We start from the raw sequence: 18,136 nt of genomic DNA, 5'->3' as shown, positions 1-18,136 counted from the left end.
ACACACTTAATAAAAAGAGAGATAAGACTATTCACAAGATTGGGTTCGATCTGATTATTTTCCATGATGACCCTGATAGGAAGGTGAGGAAAACCACCAGGCCATCATGAACCAGATTCTTAAAACCAGATGCACCAAGCTTGCCAACACACTGACAATGAAACATAGGAATCGGGTACAAAGAAAGTGAATTCATGGAGTTCTTCCCTCATTTACATGTCATGAGGACCCTCCTTTAAAAGCATCAGAAGCCTAACTCAAAATGTGTTAAGCAAAAAGAAAGGAAAGGGGAAAAAGGAACGAAAGACAGAAGGAAGGAAGAAAGGGAGAGAGGAAAGAAGGAAAAGGAAAGAAGGAAGGAAGGGAAGAAATGAAGGAAGGGAAGAAAGGAAGGAAGGAAAGGAAGAAGGGAAGGGAGGGAGGGAGACAGGGAAGGAAGGAGGAAGGAAAGAGGGAAGCGAAGGGAGGGGAGAGGATGAAAGGAAAGAAGAAAGGAAGGAAGGAATTGGTTTTCATGCAAGAATCAGGTAACTGCAGGAGCAGCTGAATCCAGGCCTCGGAAAATACGTGCGCAGTACTTGTCTCTCAACTCTGTTAGCCTTTCCTCTCAGGCAGGCTCTTACCATAAGGTGATAAAGACATCTTCCTGCAATTCCCTGCCAATCTCCTTCCTGTTAACCTCTATAGAAAGGATATGCCTCTTAAAAGCTCTTGCAAAGCGCAGAAATCACCCGTGATTGACCGGACTAGGGTCATGTGCCCACCTCAGAACCAATCTCTCTGGCTAAGGCAATGAGGTACTCTCATGCCAGGCTTCAGTTCCATGCCCCTCTCTGAAATCAGCAAATGGACACTGCTCCAATCAAACCACATGGTGTGAGCAAGGAAGGCATAGGTCCCCAAAAGAAGAGACATTAGGCAAAAACAACAGACCTCTGCTACAACTCAGCCTCCTCTTTGTCTTCTAGGTGCTCCACACCCTAAGTCGGAACCAGAAAGAAGCGAAGAAGCCAGGCCTGTGTGGAAACCTCCCCTAAAGCATGTGTCCTTAGAAACGCCACGGGAGTTAACGGTGCATCTCCCAGTGGACGCGGGCAGGGACACACTCTCACCTCAAGGTAGCTTCTCCCTCCCTCCAGCATCCCTCGGGAACCTCACTCTGAAGGGAAGCAAGGCAAGACACACAAGGGTCCACAGCCAAGGAAAAGGAGGCTGGAAGGGAGATTAGTTCACTGGCAACCACTGGAAGATGGCCTTTGTGCAGGCAGCAGCTGCCTTCACCAAAGTGCGGCACTAAAACTAACAGTGTCCAGTTCACCAGTTACCTACTCCCTAACTCATCCCACTACTAGTTTCTGGTTGCAGATGTAGAAAGGCATCAAACTTCCTGAAAGTTTGCTGCATGCCTGACAGTTTATCCTGTATTTTTAAACAATGAAATTTCATTTCTTATCTGTTTATAAATAGATATTTATTCATTAAAAAGTCCATAATATCAGTGGGGTGTGGTGGCTCATGCCTATAATCCCAGCATTTTGGGAGGCTGAGGTGGGGATCACGTGAGATCAAGAGTTTGCCAGCCTGGCCAATGTGGCGAAACCCCGTCTCTACCAAAAGTACAAAAAGTTAGCCAGGCATGGTGGTGCACACCTGTAATCCCCGCTACTCAGGCGGCTGAGGCACAAGAATCACTTGAACCCAGGAGGCAGAAGTTGCAGGGAGCTGAGATTGTGCCACTGCACTTCAGCCTGGGTGACAGAGCAAGACCCTGTCTGAAAAAAAAAAAAAAAAATCCATAATATTGATAAAAGTCTTCACTCCAATTTCCATGACATGTGGACATTTGAAAATATACACATGGGTGCATCTAAGTGTTTGTGTTTATGTGTTGGATAGGTTGGAAGTAACAGGCCATATTTAGAAAGCTCCCCATTTTCAGAAAACTGAGCCTCCTTTCCAAAAGGCATGTGCAAGATGACAGTATCACAGATGTCAAGTGACCTCTGACTGCTGGTATCAGAAATAGGAAGATGCACATTAATGTGTTTGGAGTTCTTCCTCTGTGCCAGGCACTGTTCTTAGTTTTTAACATGTATTCTCTCAGGTACTCCTCACAGCAATCCTCTCCTCCTTTTACAGACCAGAAAACAGAAGCCCTGAGAGATAAGTAGTATGTTTGAGGTCACATAACTATAAGTGGCCTCACTAGGATTGGAGCTCAGGGCTTCCAGTGCCAGAATCCACATTCTTACTCATTATACTACATTCCCTTTCAGAATAAGCCCAACATACTGACTTTTCTAACTAATACCAAAAAAATAAAAAAGAATAAAAGAATAAACCAAACAATGAACCTAGATCAGGACGTCCTCAAAACATTTAGAGAATGTCCTTTGATTCTTGAGGCAGAGGCTTATTTGGTCTATCTCTTAAGTGGGAGTTAATGATCCTAAAGACTTTAATGTTTCCTTTTTTAAAAAAATCCAAATATGGGCAGGGATCACCCTGCAAATAGAGAAAAAAGCACCTTTCTGCTTATGGACCACAATGAGAGGTGCACAGCTGGAGCCACGAGATAAAGGACACCAGTGAATTTCATCTTCCATAGTGTTCATTTTGCACTGCCCTATACTTGTTTTGAGCTGCCATGTCCACCAGGAACTGAGTACCAGAACTTGTCCCTCCTCTGCTACTCTGCCAGGAGGAAACTGGTTTAAATGCCCCTTGGTATAAATTATGCATGCGACTGAACCTGGGAGTAGATGCAGAAAGAAAGGGACCTAAAGAGGCAGTTCTGGCTGGGCGCAGTGGCTCACACCTGTAATCCCAGCACTTCAGAAGGCCAAGGTGGCAGATCACTAGAGGTCAGGAGTTCGAGACCAGCCTGACCAACATGATGAAACCCCATCTCAACTAAAAATACAAAAAGTAACTGGGTATAGTGGCACACACCTGTAATCCCAGCTACTCTGGAGGCTGAGGCACAAGAATTGTTTGAATCCAGGAGATGGAGGTTGCAGTGAGCCAAGATCATGCCACTGAACTCCAGCCTGGGTGACAGAGAGAGGCTCTGTCTAAAAAACAACAACAACAACAACAACAACAAAGAGGCAGTTCATCGTGGCAGTCGTCACACAGAGGTCCCTGCTGCATGGGCATGTTGATGCTGAGTGGGACTGCTCCATTGCCACTGAGGCGGCACATGCATCCACACATATACATATTTTTTATTTTATTGCTTAACCACCTGAGAGTAAGTTGCAGACATTGTACCGTTTATCCATTATCAGCACATATCTCCTAAGTCCAGGAATATTCTCCCTCCTAGCCACATACAATTACCACACTCAAGAAAGCAAACAGTGGTATAACAGTACTTTCTAATTTCTAATTCATAGTCACATTTCTCTATTTATACTAATAATGTTCCTTTATTATAGCTTTTTTTCAACCTAGAATTCAACTCAGGATCATGCATTACATTTAGCGGTCCCACTCGATAGAATCTTTTCATTGAGAAGAGTCCCCCAGTCTTGTTTTTCATGACATTGACATTTTTTAAGAAGACAGGCGAGTTGCTTTGCAGAATTACCTTCAATTTGGATTTTTCTATTTCCTCAAAATGAGATTCAGATCAAACCTTTTTGGCAGGAATATCACAGAGGTGACGTTGTGTCCTTCTCGGCCCATCATATCAAGGGATGCAAAATGTCAGTTTATTCCATTGCAGGTGATGTTAAATTTCATTATTTGGTTAAAGGTGATGTCTGCCCCATTTTTCCATTGTAAAGACACTTTGCCTCTTTTTAATGAATTAGTAGTCTGTGATAATTTGAGACCACATGAAGCCAATTTTTAAACCCAAATATTAATAGCAACTATTGTTTTAAATGTGAAATAAAGACCACTTGCTCTGAAAGAGGCGAAGCCAAGGCCTCAGTCACTTGGGTTCCTGTGTTTCCTGCTTCCTAGAGCAGGCCCTGTTGGTGTTGAGATGAGAAAACGGAGGCAGAGGGTAGGGTATGCCCTATGGAATGCCACCGTCAATGCTGATGCCCTTTGACTTCCATCTGGAAGGTAGCACTTTTTATTTAACCCTGAGGAAGGAATGCGATCATTGACTCTGCCTAGCAAAACTATTTTGTGGTCAGAAATCTGTATCCAAAAATCTCATCAGCCCTAAAGCTGGGATCTCTGTAGTCAGAGCCTTGGGACTGAGGGTGAAAGGAGTTTGCACCCTCTCCAATCCTCCTTCCATCTCAGGATTTCATCCATAAGATGAGAATAAAAACAACCACCACTCAGTTCCTCCCAGTTCTTGGCAATTTTCCAAATGAACAGCCATGATTCTAGTCAAGATTCATGTCATTTTGGCCATGGGAGATATCAGGTCCCTGCTGCTTAGCAGGGCTGGAAAAGAGGGACAAACCTGAGAATGAGTAGAATAAACCATTCTAACACCAGGACAGTTTCTCCCTTCTAGCCACACTATAATTACCCGTTCTTCATAGCAGTCTTCACACAGAGGTCCTTTAACCACGTTAGAAGAGAGCTTCCTTCTCCTTCCTGCTGATTCTGGTTTCTCACACAGGCTTTTTCCCCTTTTGTTTTAAAAGATGATGATGCCCCGCCCCATGATGTGGCCCCACCATTGGATCTTCTACCCCTGATTAAAGGGGAAAAAAGTCCCAAGAGCCAGAAGGGCCTGGATAGCCCTAGGACATCAGGCCGCAGCAGCCCCCCATGTCTCCCGCACATGACAGCGCCCAGGAGGGCACTGCCAGCAGCTCAAGGTAACCATTCCCAGGGTGCATAGATGCCCCCCACTGGCTGGTGTGTGGCTCATTTCCAGGGCCGTGTGGCTGCTGTGATATAAGTTTTCTGAAAGGCACTCCATTGAAAAGGGGTAATTGACACTGTTTCTGATGATGTCAGTGGGATTAATGTTCCCCATGCATATTCCTAAAGGGTCAGTACATGTTTTAAGGGTTTGCTGCACTGACATGCACTGCCACGCTGTTTTGTGCTTTCCTCACTCCTGGCAGCAGCATTTGATGACACAGCTCCCTGCGCTCCTGGGGGAGACACACTACTGGATTTACCAGGCACACTCCAAACTGAGCCATAACCTTTGCCCCGAGGCAAGAGCCCGATGAGCCTGCCAACAGAAGAGTCCCCAGACAGAAGTCAACTCCAGCCCAGGGCAGAGCCTGTTCACAGAGAGGAAAGGACCCTGATTCCTAGGGAAGGGTGAGGCAGGGCAAGGCCATTCCCTCTAGATTTTAGCCTTACTTAAAGTACTTATTCTTAAGGAGCTAATAGTCAAGGAGGGGACTAAGATGCTTATACAGAGCAATAATGCAAGGACAGTGCAAGAGCAGCTCCTCCGGGGCTTCCATCTAAAGGTAACTCATAGAGCAAAAATTGCCTAGAGTCCAAGTTACCCTGGAAAATCCCTGGGAAGGTGCCATGCTGGAGACTGACAGACCATTTTCAGGAACGTGTGGTCCAGGCAGCTGTTTCTCCTTCATTGAAGGTTTGGACTGCTTTCTCAGTTTGAGCACCAGATGAAGGAGATGACATGTGTTTGGGGAACAGATTGTATAAAGAAAGAGGTACCTCTGTTAACAGCAGAATCACACTCAGGGCTGCGAGAAACTCACACTTTGAGAGGCATATGGGAACAGAGAGCCATCATGGAGGCAACAGATTTCACATCTTTCATTTCATGCTCACTCAGGGACAGAATGCCTCAGTATTTAAATCAGTCTCGCTTGCTCTCTCTCTCTCTCCCCCTGCCCAGCACACCCCCCTCTCATTCTCTCCCCAGAGTGTATATAATTGAATTCTTTAAGCATAAATTAAATCCACAGATTAATAGTTCCATTCTGTGTTTGCAGCTTCTGTTTCAGGCTGAGATGGTCAAAATTAAATCCCTTCCTTCCCCGCAACACTCTCTCTACTCCTAGAGACACTGTTTTCACCTAGAAACCATTCCAGGGTTGGAACCTCTCTTTCACAAACCTCTCCCTTTATACTTGTGTGGCAGCAATGCTCCTTTAATTCTGATGCAAATGAACCAAACTTGGTGTACTGTTATGTCCCCACCTGGGGCCTTCCTAGGAAGTTGCATGGCCTGGGACAAATCACAGCAAATGGATACTCATACTTACTTTAGACATCCTTATAAAGGGAGAATCTGATTAGAATAAAATGCCAGTGGCCAGGTGCTGTGGATCATGCCTATAATACCAGCAATTTGGGAGGCCGAGGTGGGTGGATCACAAGGTCAGGAGTTCGAGACCAGCTTGTGTAACAAGGTGAAACTCTATCTCTACTTTTTAGTAGAGATATTTTGTATTTTTATACAAAAAAAAATTAGCCAGGCATGGTGGTGCACATCTGTGATTCCAGCTACTCAGGAGGCTGAGGCAGGAGAATCACTTGAACCTAGGAGGCAGAGGTTGCAGTGAGCGGAGATAGCACTATTGCACTCCAGCCTGGGCAACAGAGCAAGACTCTGTCTCAAAAAAAAAAAAAAAAAAATAGAATGCCCAGACCAGGACTGAGACAAGAGAGCAGCCTGAAGCCTCAAGTGTGTGTGTTGGGTGTGTGCATGTGTGTAAGTGAATGTGTGTGGGATGTGTGCTTATATGCCCATGTGAGTACATGTGTGTGCTTGTGTGCATGCATGTCATTGTGCACATCTATATAGGCATGGCTGCATATGCACGTACATATCTATATATTCAGTCTTGTGAATGTATGTGTGTCATATGCTCATGTATGTCACTGTTCATGTGTATGGGGGTGTGTGTGCATGCCCTGTGAGAGTGAATATGTCAGTGTGTGTTTGTAAGTGTGCATGTGTATGTGCGTGCTCCTTAGCATCCACTCTAGCTGGTGGCCTGCTAGTCCAGGTAGCTGGACTCCTGGCCCCTTTGTCTTGGAGTTGGGGAAGGTAAGTATGGTATAATGTGAATAAATTTGGATGTGAGGGTGATCTGGCTGCGACATCTGTCACCCCATTGATCGCCAGGGTTGATTCGGCTGATCTGGCTGGCTAGGCGGGTGTCCCCTTCCTCCCTCACCGCTCCATGTGTGTCCCTCCCGAAGCTGCGCACTCGTTCGAAGAGGACGACCATCCCCGCTAGAGGAGGACCGGTCTTCGGTCAAGGGTATACGAGTAGCTGTGCTCCCCTGCTAGAACCTCCAAACAAGCTCTCAAGGTCCATAATACGAATAAATTTGGTCTTTGTCCCTAGTTTCTATTACTAAGCTAAAACTCTTGGAATTTTCTGAATGATAGTAGTATCTTTTGTTATTCATAATGAGCCCCTTTGAAAACACCTGAGTTTATGCTAATGAGGTGACATAGGGTAAGGCCCCTAGGTAGCCTCATGATGGGGCCAGCGACCAGAAGGACCAAGCGATAAGAGGATTAGAGGGTTGGAGTTTCCAGCCACAACCTCTAGGAAAGGGGAGGGGACACTGGAGATCAAGCTCTTTTTTAGCTGCTGACCACGAGTTGATAAGCTTCAGCATTGCTGAGCGTGTCTAGGTGGGAAGGCAGCAGGCCCAGGGAGGGCACGGAAGCTTAGCACATCCTCACCCATCTCTTCATCTGGCTGTTCACATTCCTTTCTAATGTCCTTTATAAATAAGCCAGAAAATGTAAGTAAGTGTTTCCCTGAGTTCTGAGCTGTCCTACCAAACTGTTGAGCCCAAGGAGAGGGAGGATTGTGGGAGGCCCAATTTAGAACTGGTCGGTCAGAAGTATAGGTCACAATCTGGGACTTGCAATTGGCATCTGAAGTGGGGGGCAATCTTGTGGACTGAGCCCTACCCTGTGGGATCTGACAACATCTCCAGGTAGAGAGTGTCAAAACTGATTTTAATTATAGGACAACCAGTTGATATCTGCTGGAGAATTGTTTGGTATGGGGGAAACCTCACAATCTAGTCCCAGGAGTGTTCTGGGTTGAGCATTGAGATTCAAGTGGGGAATAAATGACTTCTTTTTTACTTTTACAGTCAGGTTATAAAAAATACCTTCAATCTTTCTAAGTAACTAGGGAGGCATAGCATCCTTTTCCTTGACCTGAGCCCCTGGCATCACCAAGCCATCCCAGTATTTCATCTAGAGGTTATGGCTGTGTATGCTGAGTACTGCACAGGACATCTGACGGAGGCGGACAGCAGAGGCAGGAAGCAGGAAGTCCTGTTCCCAGGGGCTGGGCTGCACATGGCTGAAGGAAGGGACTCCCTTTCCTTCACACAGAGTGCCCATGCTTGCTTAGCCCTGCCCCTGAGGTAGCCAGGCTCTCCCGAAGGCATGATGTAGGCGAGTGGCAGCCCCTCCTTGTTCATCCCACCTTGACCCCCATAAGGCAGAGCCTGAACAATAGCCCCGCTTTGCTGAGTCCCAGGAATAGGGCTCACACTATACTCTGGTGGGCACCTGAGCCCACGTGCATCTACGGGTATGTGCCCATGGGGGACTAGAGGAACATGGCCCAGGTTCAGTCTGTGTCCCTCACCAACATGGTGTTGACACTGCCCATGTTTGTGCTTATTTTCAAGAAGATTCCAGCGACCCCACACTGGGACACTTCTTGCTGGGTCCAGATGGAGAAAAAGTCTGCCTGTCCCTCCCAGGGCATACCCAAACCGAGGCGCTTCCATCGGGTAAAGGTAAGCTAACACATTCCAGGGCAGCCTGGTTTTTTTTTCAAAGGGGAAGATGTTACCTGCAGCTTCCAAATTTTCCCAGCAGCAGAGACATCATTAAAAACAGATGCAAGTCAGCCAGTTTCTCCCCTTTCACCGACACAGAGGTGCTTCTGTAGCTCAGACACAATGATCCAATGTTTGCATAACAAGTTTACTCTTGCTGGAGCATTTGGAGAGAGAAGTTCCAGTGGAATGGCTTGGAAGAGGTCTAATAGGCCACGCTGATGCCTTGATGAGAATGATAAAGTCCTTTTGGTATTTGCCCAAACTAAACACTGCCTTTTCTCTTCTTTCCAACCACCCTGCAGAGGTGGAGGCGGCTAATTGGTAATCCAGTCAGGTATCCTTGTTATGAGCATTGGTTCATCCCTGTGAATCATCTGGCTCCTGACAGATAGCAAGGCAGTTTCCAAAAACCCTTCTGGCATGTTCACTTTTTAGAAAAGAGATGCTGCCTCTGGGCAATAGCCATGTTGCAAAGGAAAAAAGAAATGAATTCAGAGGGTGATGAGCATCAACCACCCAGAAACCACCGTGATGTGTATGCATGAGTCTGCAGCCAGCAGGCCCCTTGATGTGGCAGATTAAAAGCTGCACTCATTTGGGGGGTTATGTCATGACTGGCTCAATAAAAAGAGCACGGATTCAGAGCTAGGAGATTTGAGGAGCTCTGGCCTCGCCTCTAAGTTGCCAGATGACTTTGAGTCAGTCCATCATCCTCCCTGTATCCAAGGTTCCTCCACCAAAATGAGAGGATTGATTCCTCCTCTGAGAAATTCCTTGACCATTGCTGCATTTTACATCTGTGTCCGCCACTATTGAAGCAGCCACCTAGTATATGGATTTCCAGAAAGTAGAATGTATTTGATTCCAATTCAGCATCAAAGAACTTCCATCAGCAGTTGGTTTATACCAGGATATGAGTACAAAAATATCTTGGTTCTGAATTGGTGGAAGCAGGAGTTAGACAGGTGGAGGCTGCTGTCAGCATGACACAGCTGGTGCAGCAGCTGGAAAGCAAATATGATTCTGTTCACCTGCTGCACATTTGTCCGCTCTGTTCCAGGAGAAATAGTTCCCCCTTTTGGCACAGCGAAAGCTAGAAACAGAAAAGGAAATACTTAGGCTGTAAGTTTATTGTCACCAATGTCAATATGATGCTTCAGCCATTTCAGTATTCTTGGCACCTAGCATAGTCCCTGACATATACATAGAAGGATCACAATAAATGTTTACTGAAATTTTTTGAAAAATATTTCAATAATTTCCATGACACGGAGAAAGAGAAAGATGAAACTTATGCCAATAAATGAAGACTTGCTTGCCATCTTGTCCCAGTCCCACAGACGGTATATTTAATCCTACTTGCCTCTCAAACCTAAAGGCATTCACTGCATGCTTATTGAATGAATGAATGAATGAATGAATGAATGAATGAATGAATCAGTTAGCCACTGACCTTTCTCAAGCCTTTCCTCCATGGGCAGCTGGTTGACCTTCAGTCTTGATGGTGACAGGATGTTGCCCAAGAAGGGGGTGAAAGATCTTAAACCCACATCTTCCTTATAAGGGTCTGACTTTCTAAGAGTATGTATTAATGAGCAAAGATGTTTTTGGTTTGTTTTTTTTTTTTTTTTTTGGTTTGGTTTGGTTTGGGAGACAGTATACTGAAAAAACTTTTTCCTCTCACAAAATATTAGGTTGGTGCAAAAGTAATCGCAGTTTTGCCACTACTTTTAATTGCAAAAACCTCAATTACTTTTGCACCAACCTATAATTGCTCCAACCACGCCAAACTCTGTGCAGATCAGTTTGTTCAAAACCATCTTAATCACTGTCTCCACCCTCCCCTTCCAGCCTCATCTACTATATTCCAGCCCACCCCTTGCTCACCTTTTTGATGGCCTAAAAATTCAGTCTTCATTCTTTTCTCTCCAAACTTTTGCTCAGGTTGCCCCCAAATATTTAGAATAGCTTTAAGTTCATCTTTTCTGGAACATTTTCCTTAATAAATCCACCTCATTGCACACAACTGCCTAGATGTAGCCTCAGCCCCATTCCTCTCTTTCTCAATCCCGCTTTTGTGATTATTGTATTTATCTGCATCTGTTTTCTGTTTAGCTCCCAATATACGAGTCCTAGAGAACGTCTCATCTCCATCATACGTCCAAGAAAAGCATGTTGATTGACTGAATACCCCAGGTGCCACAAAGGAAAGTTCTTTAGGGATCATAGTTGTTGTTGGTCTTTTTTTTTTTTAATTTAAAAAAAACTCTTGAGTAAAGGAAGGAATATGATCCGTCTGATCTTTCTGAGACTTCCAGCCTCTGTCAACAACTATTTGGAAATAAATTCTTAGGCAATTAGATAATGATATCTTGCTTTCAGACAGCATAGGGAAATGAATATAAACCTTCAGAAGAAGAAAAAAAAAAAAGATGTGAAGACTAGAGCTGGAATTTGACCCTTTTGGTCATATTGGGATATTGCAACATTTAGAAAATTGAAAGTCTTGAGAAAGGAAAAGTTAACTTGGAAGGATACAAGTCAAACCATTGGATATGCCCTCCGAATTGCTTATCTTTGATTCAAATCCTTCATGTACTTCCCTAGTCACAGTGCCAGCAATAGAAGTTTTCTCTCAGAAGTTCTTTTATTCAAAAGTTTGTTTTACAAAGAAGTTCAAGGATGTTTATGCCAGTGATTCAGGTTGGGCATCAAGTCCCATGTAAATTTAAATTCCTGGTCTCTTTCAGAGTTTCTGTTTAGTATTTGTTCTTGTTCTAAATGGATTTTTACCCTCAGAAAATATTTTTTGGGTGTTTTTTATATTTTTAGACAGGGTCTTGCTCTGTCACACAGGCTAGAGTACAGTGGTGCAATCATGGCTCACTGCAGTCTCAAACTCCTGGGTTCAAGCTATCCTCCCACCTCAGCCTCCAAATAGCTGGGGCTACAGGCACGAGCCACTATGCCCGACTTTTTCTTTTTTGAGACGGGGTCTCCCTATGTTGCCCAGGCTAGTCTCAAACTCCTAGACTCAAGCAATCCTCCCACCTAGGTCTCTCAAAGTGCTGGGATACAGGCATGAGCCACTGCACCCAGCCTTTCTTGATTGTTTGTTTGTTGTTGTTGTTGTTGTTTGTCATTTAATTAGTATCCTTCCCCCTTGCAACTCTTTCATAGTATGGTGGTTTTAAAATACATCCACAAATTATTTGACACATCCCCCTTCAAAAGGGAAAAACTAACTCTTCTCCCCTTGAGTGTGAGTGGGATATGACGGCTCACTTCTAAATAAAGATAGACTATGGCAGAATTGATGGTATGTGACTTCTGAGACTGGGGTCCTAAAAGGCACCAAGGCTTCCTCCTTGCTCGCTCTATCTTGGATTACTCACTCTGGGGAAAGCCAACCACCATGTCTGTGATGAAGCCATTCAAGCAGCCTATGGCAAGCAGTCCACGTGGCAAGGAACAGCAGCCCCCTGCCAACAGCCAGAATGAACTTCCCAGGCTTGTGTGGGAGGTGCCTTGAGAGGAGATTCTCCAGCCCCAGTCAAGTCTTCAGATGACTGCATCCCTGGCTGACATTGTGTCTGTGATCTCATGAAAGGCTGCCCCAGAACCACACACCTAAGCCACTCCAAGATTCCCACAGAAACTGAGACATAACAAAGGTTTATTGTTTTAGGTTTCAGGATCATTTGTTTTGCAGTAATAGATAACTAGTATTCTAGATAACTAGTATTCTTGGTGTCATTTTGTGATGGTCTGTGATTTGGTTGACAGAAAGGTGATTCTAAGAATATCCCAGCTGGTCTCAAAACACTGATCATTTAGGGGTAAACACAGGCTAAGTGATTGACTTTCTCTGTTCTCTCCATTTTTCCTTTGTGATAAGTTGGTTGTGGGACCCCGTGAGTAAAAGAATCCTTCCATGTTGGTGGGGTACTGTTTAAATTATGATTTTCCTTAAGTAGCCCATCTGTTAGTAGCTGTTACCTTATTGATGATGCCGAGAGATGTAAGGGAGGAGAATTAATTTCGATAAGGCCATATGAGGAAGAAGAAAAAACTCTGGTTTTATTCCCACCTGTACTGCCCAGGATTTCTGTGATCACAGGCAAATAACTTCATTGCCTTGGACCTCAGCTTCCTCATATGGAAAAAGAGGAGTTGGTATCAGATTCAGTCCTCACAGCACATGTCCCATCGAACTCCATTTCCTCAGAAGGTTAACAGGCATTGTATAAAAAAGAAAGGTTCTAGGGCCAGATACATTTGGAAACCAGTGGACCAAAGTTAAGCAGATCCCTTACCGCAGGACTTCCTAGAGCCTCCAATACGCTGATGTGCACCTTGGTTCTTCAGGATAGGGATATGCACTGTTTCCCAAATTTATTTGATCACTGAATGCCTTTGTTTTTGGTAAAGCATCATGTCGATCTAAAAAGTTTTTGGCAAACTTTGTAAAATGCTAAACTGATGATTTCTAAGGTTCTTCTAACATGGCATGTTTCTAAATATGCCCCTTTCCCCAAGGAGATTCTCTCAGTGGAGCAGTTCTTCTGTCTAAATCCTGAAACAGGATTTCAGTTATTCAATCATTTGTGACTATTATTGTTTTTATTCTCTAAACATCAATTCTGAATCATAGGGTCCACAATCCATCCATCTCTGGATAGGAAGAAATACAGGAAGACAGGGGCCCCACGTGGTTATAGGGTACATTGTCCCTTATGCCTTTTCAGTGTTTTTCACAACCCTCATGAGAAATAATGTTGGCAGATGTTACCAGTACTAGTGATCTCAGGTCAAATGTTTGAATAAGGGAAAATGTGGCTGGATATGGTCTCTGGGCACCCAGCATTTCCTTCCAGTGGGCCTTCTTGTACTACAGAGGCTAGAAGGCTAAAAACTACATTTCCCAGATAACCTCTGCAGCTAGGGGGCTGGATGCAAATTGTGTTCTGCCAATTAGATGTGCTTGCATGAGATTTGGAGGGCAGAAGTGAGGCAGAAGCATCAAAACTCTGGACACTGAACTCATGAAGACTGAGTATAAGAGGCAGTTACTCTATAGTAACTCTGTTTCTTCTTTAAAATATCTGGGCAGTTTCTGTTCTGGGCTGAACCCTGACTAAAAAGCTCTCCTTACAAAAATTACAGGAGATTCCCATCAGGCTTGGCATGGGGCTAAGTTAGGTCTATCACATGTACCACAGTGTTGAGTGGGTGTAGAAGGGCAGGCTGTGATAGCTGTGCTTGTTCCAGCCTTCAGAAGGAAGCAGGGTTCTTTCCCTCACTGTAGTGAGACCAGCAAGGCCTCACAGCCCACTCTGGAAGGTGTCCTGATAGCCACCAGTAGAGAGCTGCTAAAACACAGTAGGGACTCTCCTTTATTTCCTTTGACAAAAACCTCTTGTGATTCCTAGAAACACAAAGACTTCCCTACCTCATAGGTAGCTGAAAAGATGGCATCATCACCACTTTATGGCTTCTGAAGAAGAAATATATCAAGAATAATAGCTTGCAGCCAGGCACAGTGGCTCATGCCTGTAATCCACTTTGGGAGGCTGAGGAGGATAGATCACCTGAGGTCAGGAGTTTTGAGACCAGCCTAGTCAACATGGTGAAACCCTGACTCTACTAAAAAGACAAAAATTAGCTGGGCATGATGGCAGGTGCCTGTAATCCCAGCTACTCAGGAGGCTGAGGCAGGAGAATTGAACCTGAGAGGCAGAAATTGCAGTGAGCTGAGATGGTGCCATTGCACTCCAGCCTGTGCAACAGAGTGAGACTCCGTCTCAGGAAAAAAAAAAAAAAAAAAGGAAAAAAAAAGAATAATAGCTTGCTTTGAATCCACTAGCTATTCATTTTTTGAAGAAAAAATCAATATAAAGTACTGAAGAATATATAATTTCTTTTTTTTTTAAGATGATGGTACTTATGTCACTCTTTACAGAAGCTGTGAAGCTATGAATTCTACCTCCCTTGCATTTGTTCTGTTTCAGGGAACCCTAGAGTCAGGAGGGAACTTAGGCATCACCTTCATCAGTATTTAAGCAAAGGAATCATTTAATCAGACTTTCTGAGGATACTAGTAAATAAAACAGATAAAAGCAGAACTACCTGGTTGAAGTGGAGATGGTCTAATTATGTCCCTCCCAACTTCTCTGCAGCCCAACTAACTCTTCCCCTCCTAAGATGGTTCTAGGAGTGGGGGTGGGGGACTATGCAGGGCCACTAGAGCTATGCGACAATTACAAAACCTGCTGGGCCAGGCACGGTGGCTCATGCCTATAATCCCAGCACTTTGGGGGGCTGAGGTAGGAGGATCATGTGAGCCCAGGAGTTCAAGATTAATCTGAGTGATATCGTTTAGCTGTGTCCCCACCCACATTTCATCTTGAATTGTAACTCCCACAATTCCCATGTGTCATGGGAGGAACCCAGTGGGAGGTGATTGAATTATGGGAGCGGGTCTTTCCTGTGCTGTTCTCCTGATAGTGACTGAGTCTCACAAGATCTGATGGTTTAAAATGGGGAGCTTCCCTGCACAAGCTCTCTTTGCCTGCCGCCGTCCATGTAAGATGTGACTTGCTCCTCCTTGCCTTCTGCCATGATTGTGAGGTCTCCCCAGCCACATGAAACTGTGAGTCCAATTAAACCTCTTTCTTTCGTAAATTGCCTAGTTTGGGGTATATCTTTGTCAACAGCATGAAAACGGACTAATACACTGAGCAACATAGTGAGATCCCGTCTCTGCAAAAAATTTTAAAAATTAGCTGGGCCTGGTGTGCACACCTGTGGTCCCAGCTACTCCAGGGGCTGAGGTGGGAGGATTGCTTGAGCCTGGGAGGTCAAGGCTGCCGTAAGCCATGGCTGCACCACTGCACACCAGCCTAGGCAATAGAGTGAGACTTTGTCTCAAAAAGAGAAAAGAAAACCTCTGATTTTATGGATAAGGAAACTGATGCCCAAAGAGGTATGATTTGCTCAAAGCCACACAGCTTTTATATGGCAAATCCAAGGCTCAAGCCCAGATCTTCCTTCATCCAGTGAGGCCAGAGCTTTTCCCATTGCATCACACAGACTCTAGTCCCTCTTATCCAGGTATTCAAGCTTCAAGGACCAGTCGAAGTTCCCTCTCTACTGTGATGCCTTACCTGACCACTTCAGCCACAACTATTGCTATTTCCTAACGTTCCACTCATTCTTACCACCTGGGCCTCTTACCAAGCACTCCCTCACATCTTTTATCCTTTTTACTATTTTTCTTATTTCCCCTCCTAGATTGAAAATTCCTGTGAGTAGATCCCCCTCATCTACCTCTGAATATCCCAGAGAACACATCTTGTATTCCCAGAATATTTCTCATAATATTGACTGAATAATATTTACAAAAGGAATAGTGGAAGAATGTGTTCAGCTAAATTCTAATAATAGATCCCCCCACCCTGGATTTTAGCTGAACACATGGCTGCCTACAGAGAGATTATGCTTCCCAGACTCACTTACAGCTAGGTATGGCCACGTGACCAAGGTTTGACCAATGGGAAGTGAATGGAAGTAACACATGCACATCCAGGTCATTTCCTTAAAAGGAAACTGCCCTTCCCCTTCTCCTTCTCCTTGGACTTGGTTGTGATAATAGCTTCAACCATGTAGAAGAGAACAATTCTGTATGGGATGATGAGTACTAAGATATTAGGAACCAGGGTGTTCAGGTAACTTTATGGAGCAGAGCCACCCTTAATAGCCTGTCTGCCTACCTCTGGATGTGTATGTGCAAAAGGAATAAATGTTTATCTTTTCGGGTCTCTTGTCTTATAGCAGCTTACCTTGTGCCTTAACAGAATGCAACTATAATATCTGCCAACATACTTCACATTGCTTTGTGAAAATCAAATCAGATCACACTTGCTCTCCATCTTATAAAGTATTAAGTAAAATTCCAATACGAAATATCATTGAACCTCAAAGAAGGCCCATTACGTGTGTGTTTGATTCATTTGATACAATGTACCAAATGCCTCCCATATGCAAGGGACATGGAAGGATGTTAATATTGAGAGCAAACACCCTCAGGCACCTTGCTGTGCATGTCATCTTGTTCCCTTATCCCAATGATCCTAGGAAGTGAGTATTTTCATTCACATATCATACGTAAAGAGATTGAAACACAGGGAGCTCACTTACCTGGTTAAAGGCAGAGCTGGGCTTCATTCCCAGGCCTGTCTGTCCTCACTCCACATACCAAGGCTACACCCCAGGCACTGCAGTCACTGCCCTCAAGGACCTCACAGTCCACGTGGAGAACAGATTCACAAGCCAATAACTGTACCATAAGGCAGAATGAAATAAGTGCCATTGCAGAGGCCTAAGAGCACAATCCAGGGGTATTCCAGGAAGGGCCCATTAATTGCAGCCTAGGAAGGTGAGAAGGGCTTTTTACAGAGGAAGCTCCATTTGCACTGACCTTTGAGAAACAAGAAGTAGATAGAGAAGGGGAGGGCCCGCCAGCCGAGACACTAGCATGAACAAGGACAAAGAGGAACGTAGAGAACACATGGATAATGAGGAGCAGCACGGTGTGAGTGGACTGTGGGGGGGTTTCATGTGGGGGTGAGGAGAAGCTGGGCCTGAAAGGCAGACCAGGGCCAGACCAGGGAAAGCCTTGTGTGCCAGGAGAGAACTGAAATGCTGCTGTTTAGGCAACAAGGAATCAGATGTTTGAGGAGGGATGTCATGCAACCCAACGCGTGAGCTAGCATGAAGGAACAGACAAGAGAAAAGGCAGAGGGCTCAGGCTACTGCAAAATCAGCCGGACAGCACTGGGTGAGGGCCTGGGTGGAAGGCAGTGAGCAGCCATGCCTAAAAGGCATGCTCCCCAGGGCCGCTGACTGCACAAGAGCATCTCAACCAGCACTCTGAGATCCGGGCCGCCCATGACAAGCCTGTTTGTAGATCCTCTTTATAAAATTGGCTACAGTGCTCATCTCCAATCTTCTACTCAAATTTGCTTTTTTTTTTTTTTTTGAGACTGAGTTTCATTCTTGTTGCCCAGGCCGGAGTATGGTGGTGTGATCTCGGCTCACTGCACCCTCTGCTTCCCGGGTTCAAGCGATTCTCCTGCCTCAGCCTCCCAAGTAGCTGGGATACCACCACGTGGTGCACAAGTAGGTGCACCACCACGCCCGGCTAAATTTGTTGTATTTTTAGTAAAGATGGGGTTTCACTGTGTTGGTCAGGCTGGTCTCAAACTCCTAACCTCAAGTGATCCACCTGCCTCGGCCTCCCAAAGTGCTGGGATTACAGGTGTAAGCCACCGCGCCCAGCCTAAATTATCTTTATTCTGTTTTTACTTTCAGTTAAGAAGGTTATTTCGGGCCGGGC

The 18,136-nt window shown here is 44.9% G+C and overlaps 1 protein-coding gene and 1 long non-coding RNA gene across 2 annotated transcripts in view; one reads left to right on the top strand and one right to left on the bottom strand.

Annotated features, from left to right (window-relative positions):
* Nucleotides 1-18,136, top strand: part of KIAA2012 (KIAA2012 ortholog) — a 130,047-nt gene that overhangs the window by 39,621 nt on the left and 72,290 nt on the right. Inside the window, 3 exon segments of the mRNA XM_011950003.1 lie at nt 969-1,235; nt 4,617-4,793; nt 8,584-8,694. Coding sequence (XP_011805393.1) covers nt 969-1,235; nt 4,617-4,793; nt 8,584-8,694 — 555 coding nt within the window.
* Nucleotides 8,871-12,306, bottom strand: LOC105517397. The gene is made up of 2 exons (XR_001002660.1): nt 10,193-12,306; nt 8,871-9,832 (listed from the first exon to the last, which is right to left on the bottom strand). It is a non-coding gene; the product is annotated as an uncharacterized LOC105517397 (long non-coding RNA).

Source organism: Colobus angolensis, unplaced genomic scaffold, assembly GCF_000951035.1.
Source record: "Colobus angolensis palliatus isolate OR3802 unplaced genomic scaffold, Cang.pa_1.0 Scaffold30, whole genome shotgun sequence".
NCBI classification, from domain to species: domain Eukaryota; kingdom Metazoa; phylum Chordata; class Mammalia; order Primates; family Cercopithecidae; genus Colobus; species Colobus angolensis.
Note: the sequence above shows the minus strand (reverse complement) of the source record. Positions and strands in the feature narration are given on the sequence as shown.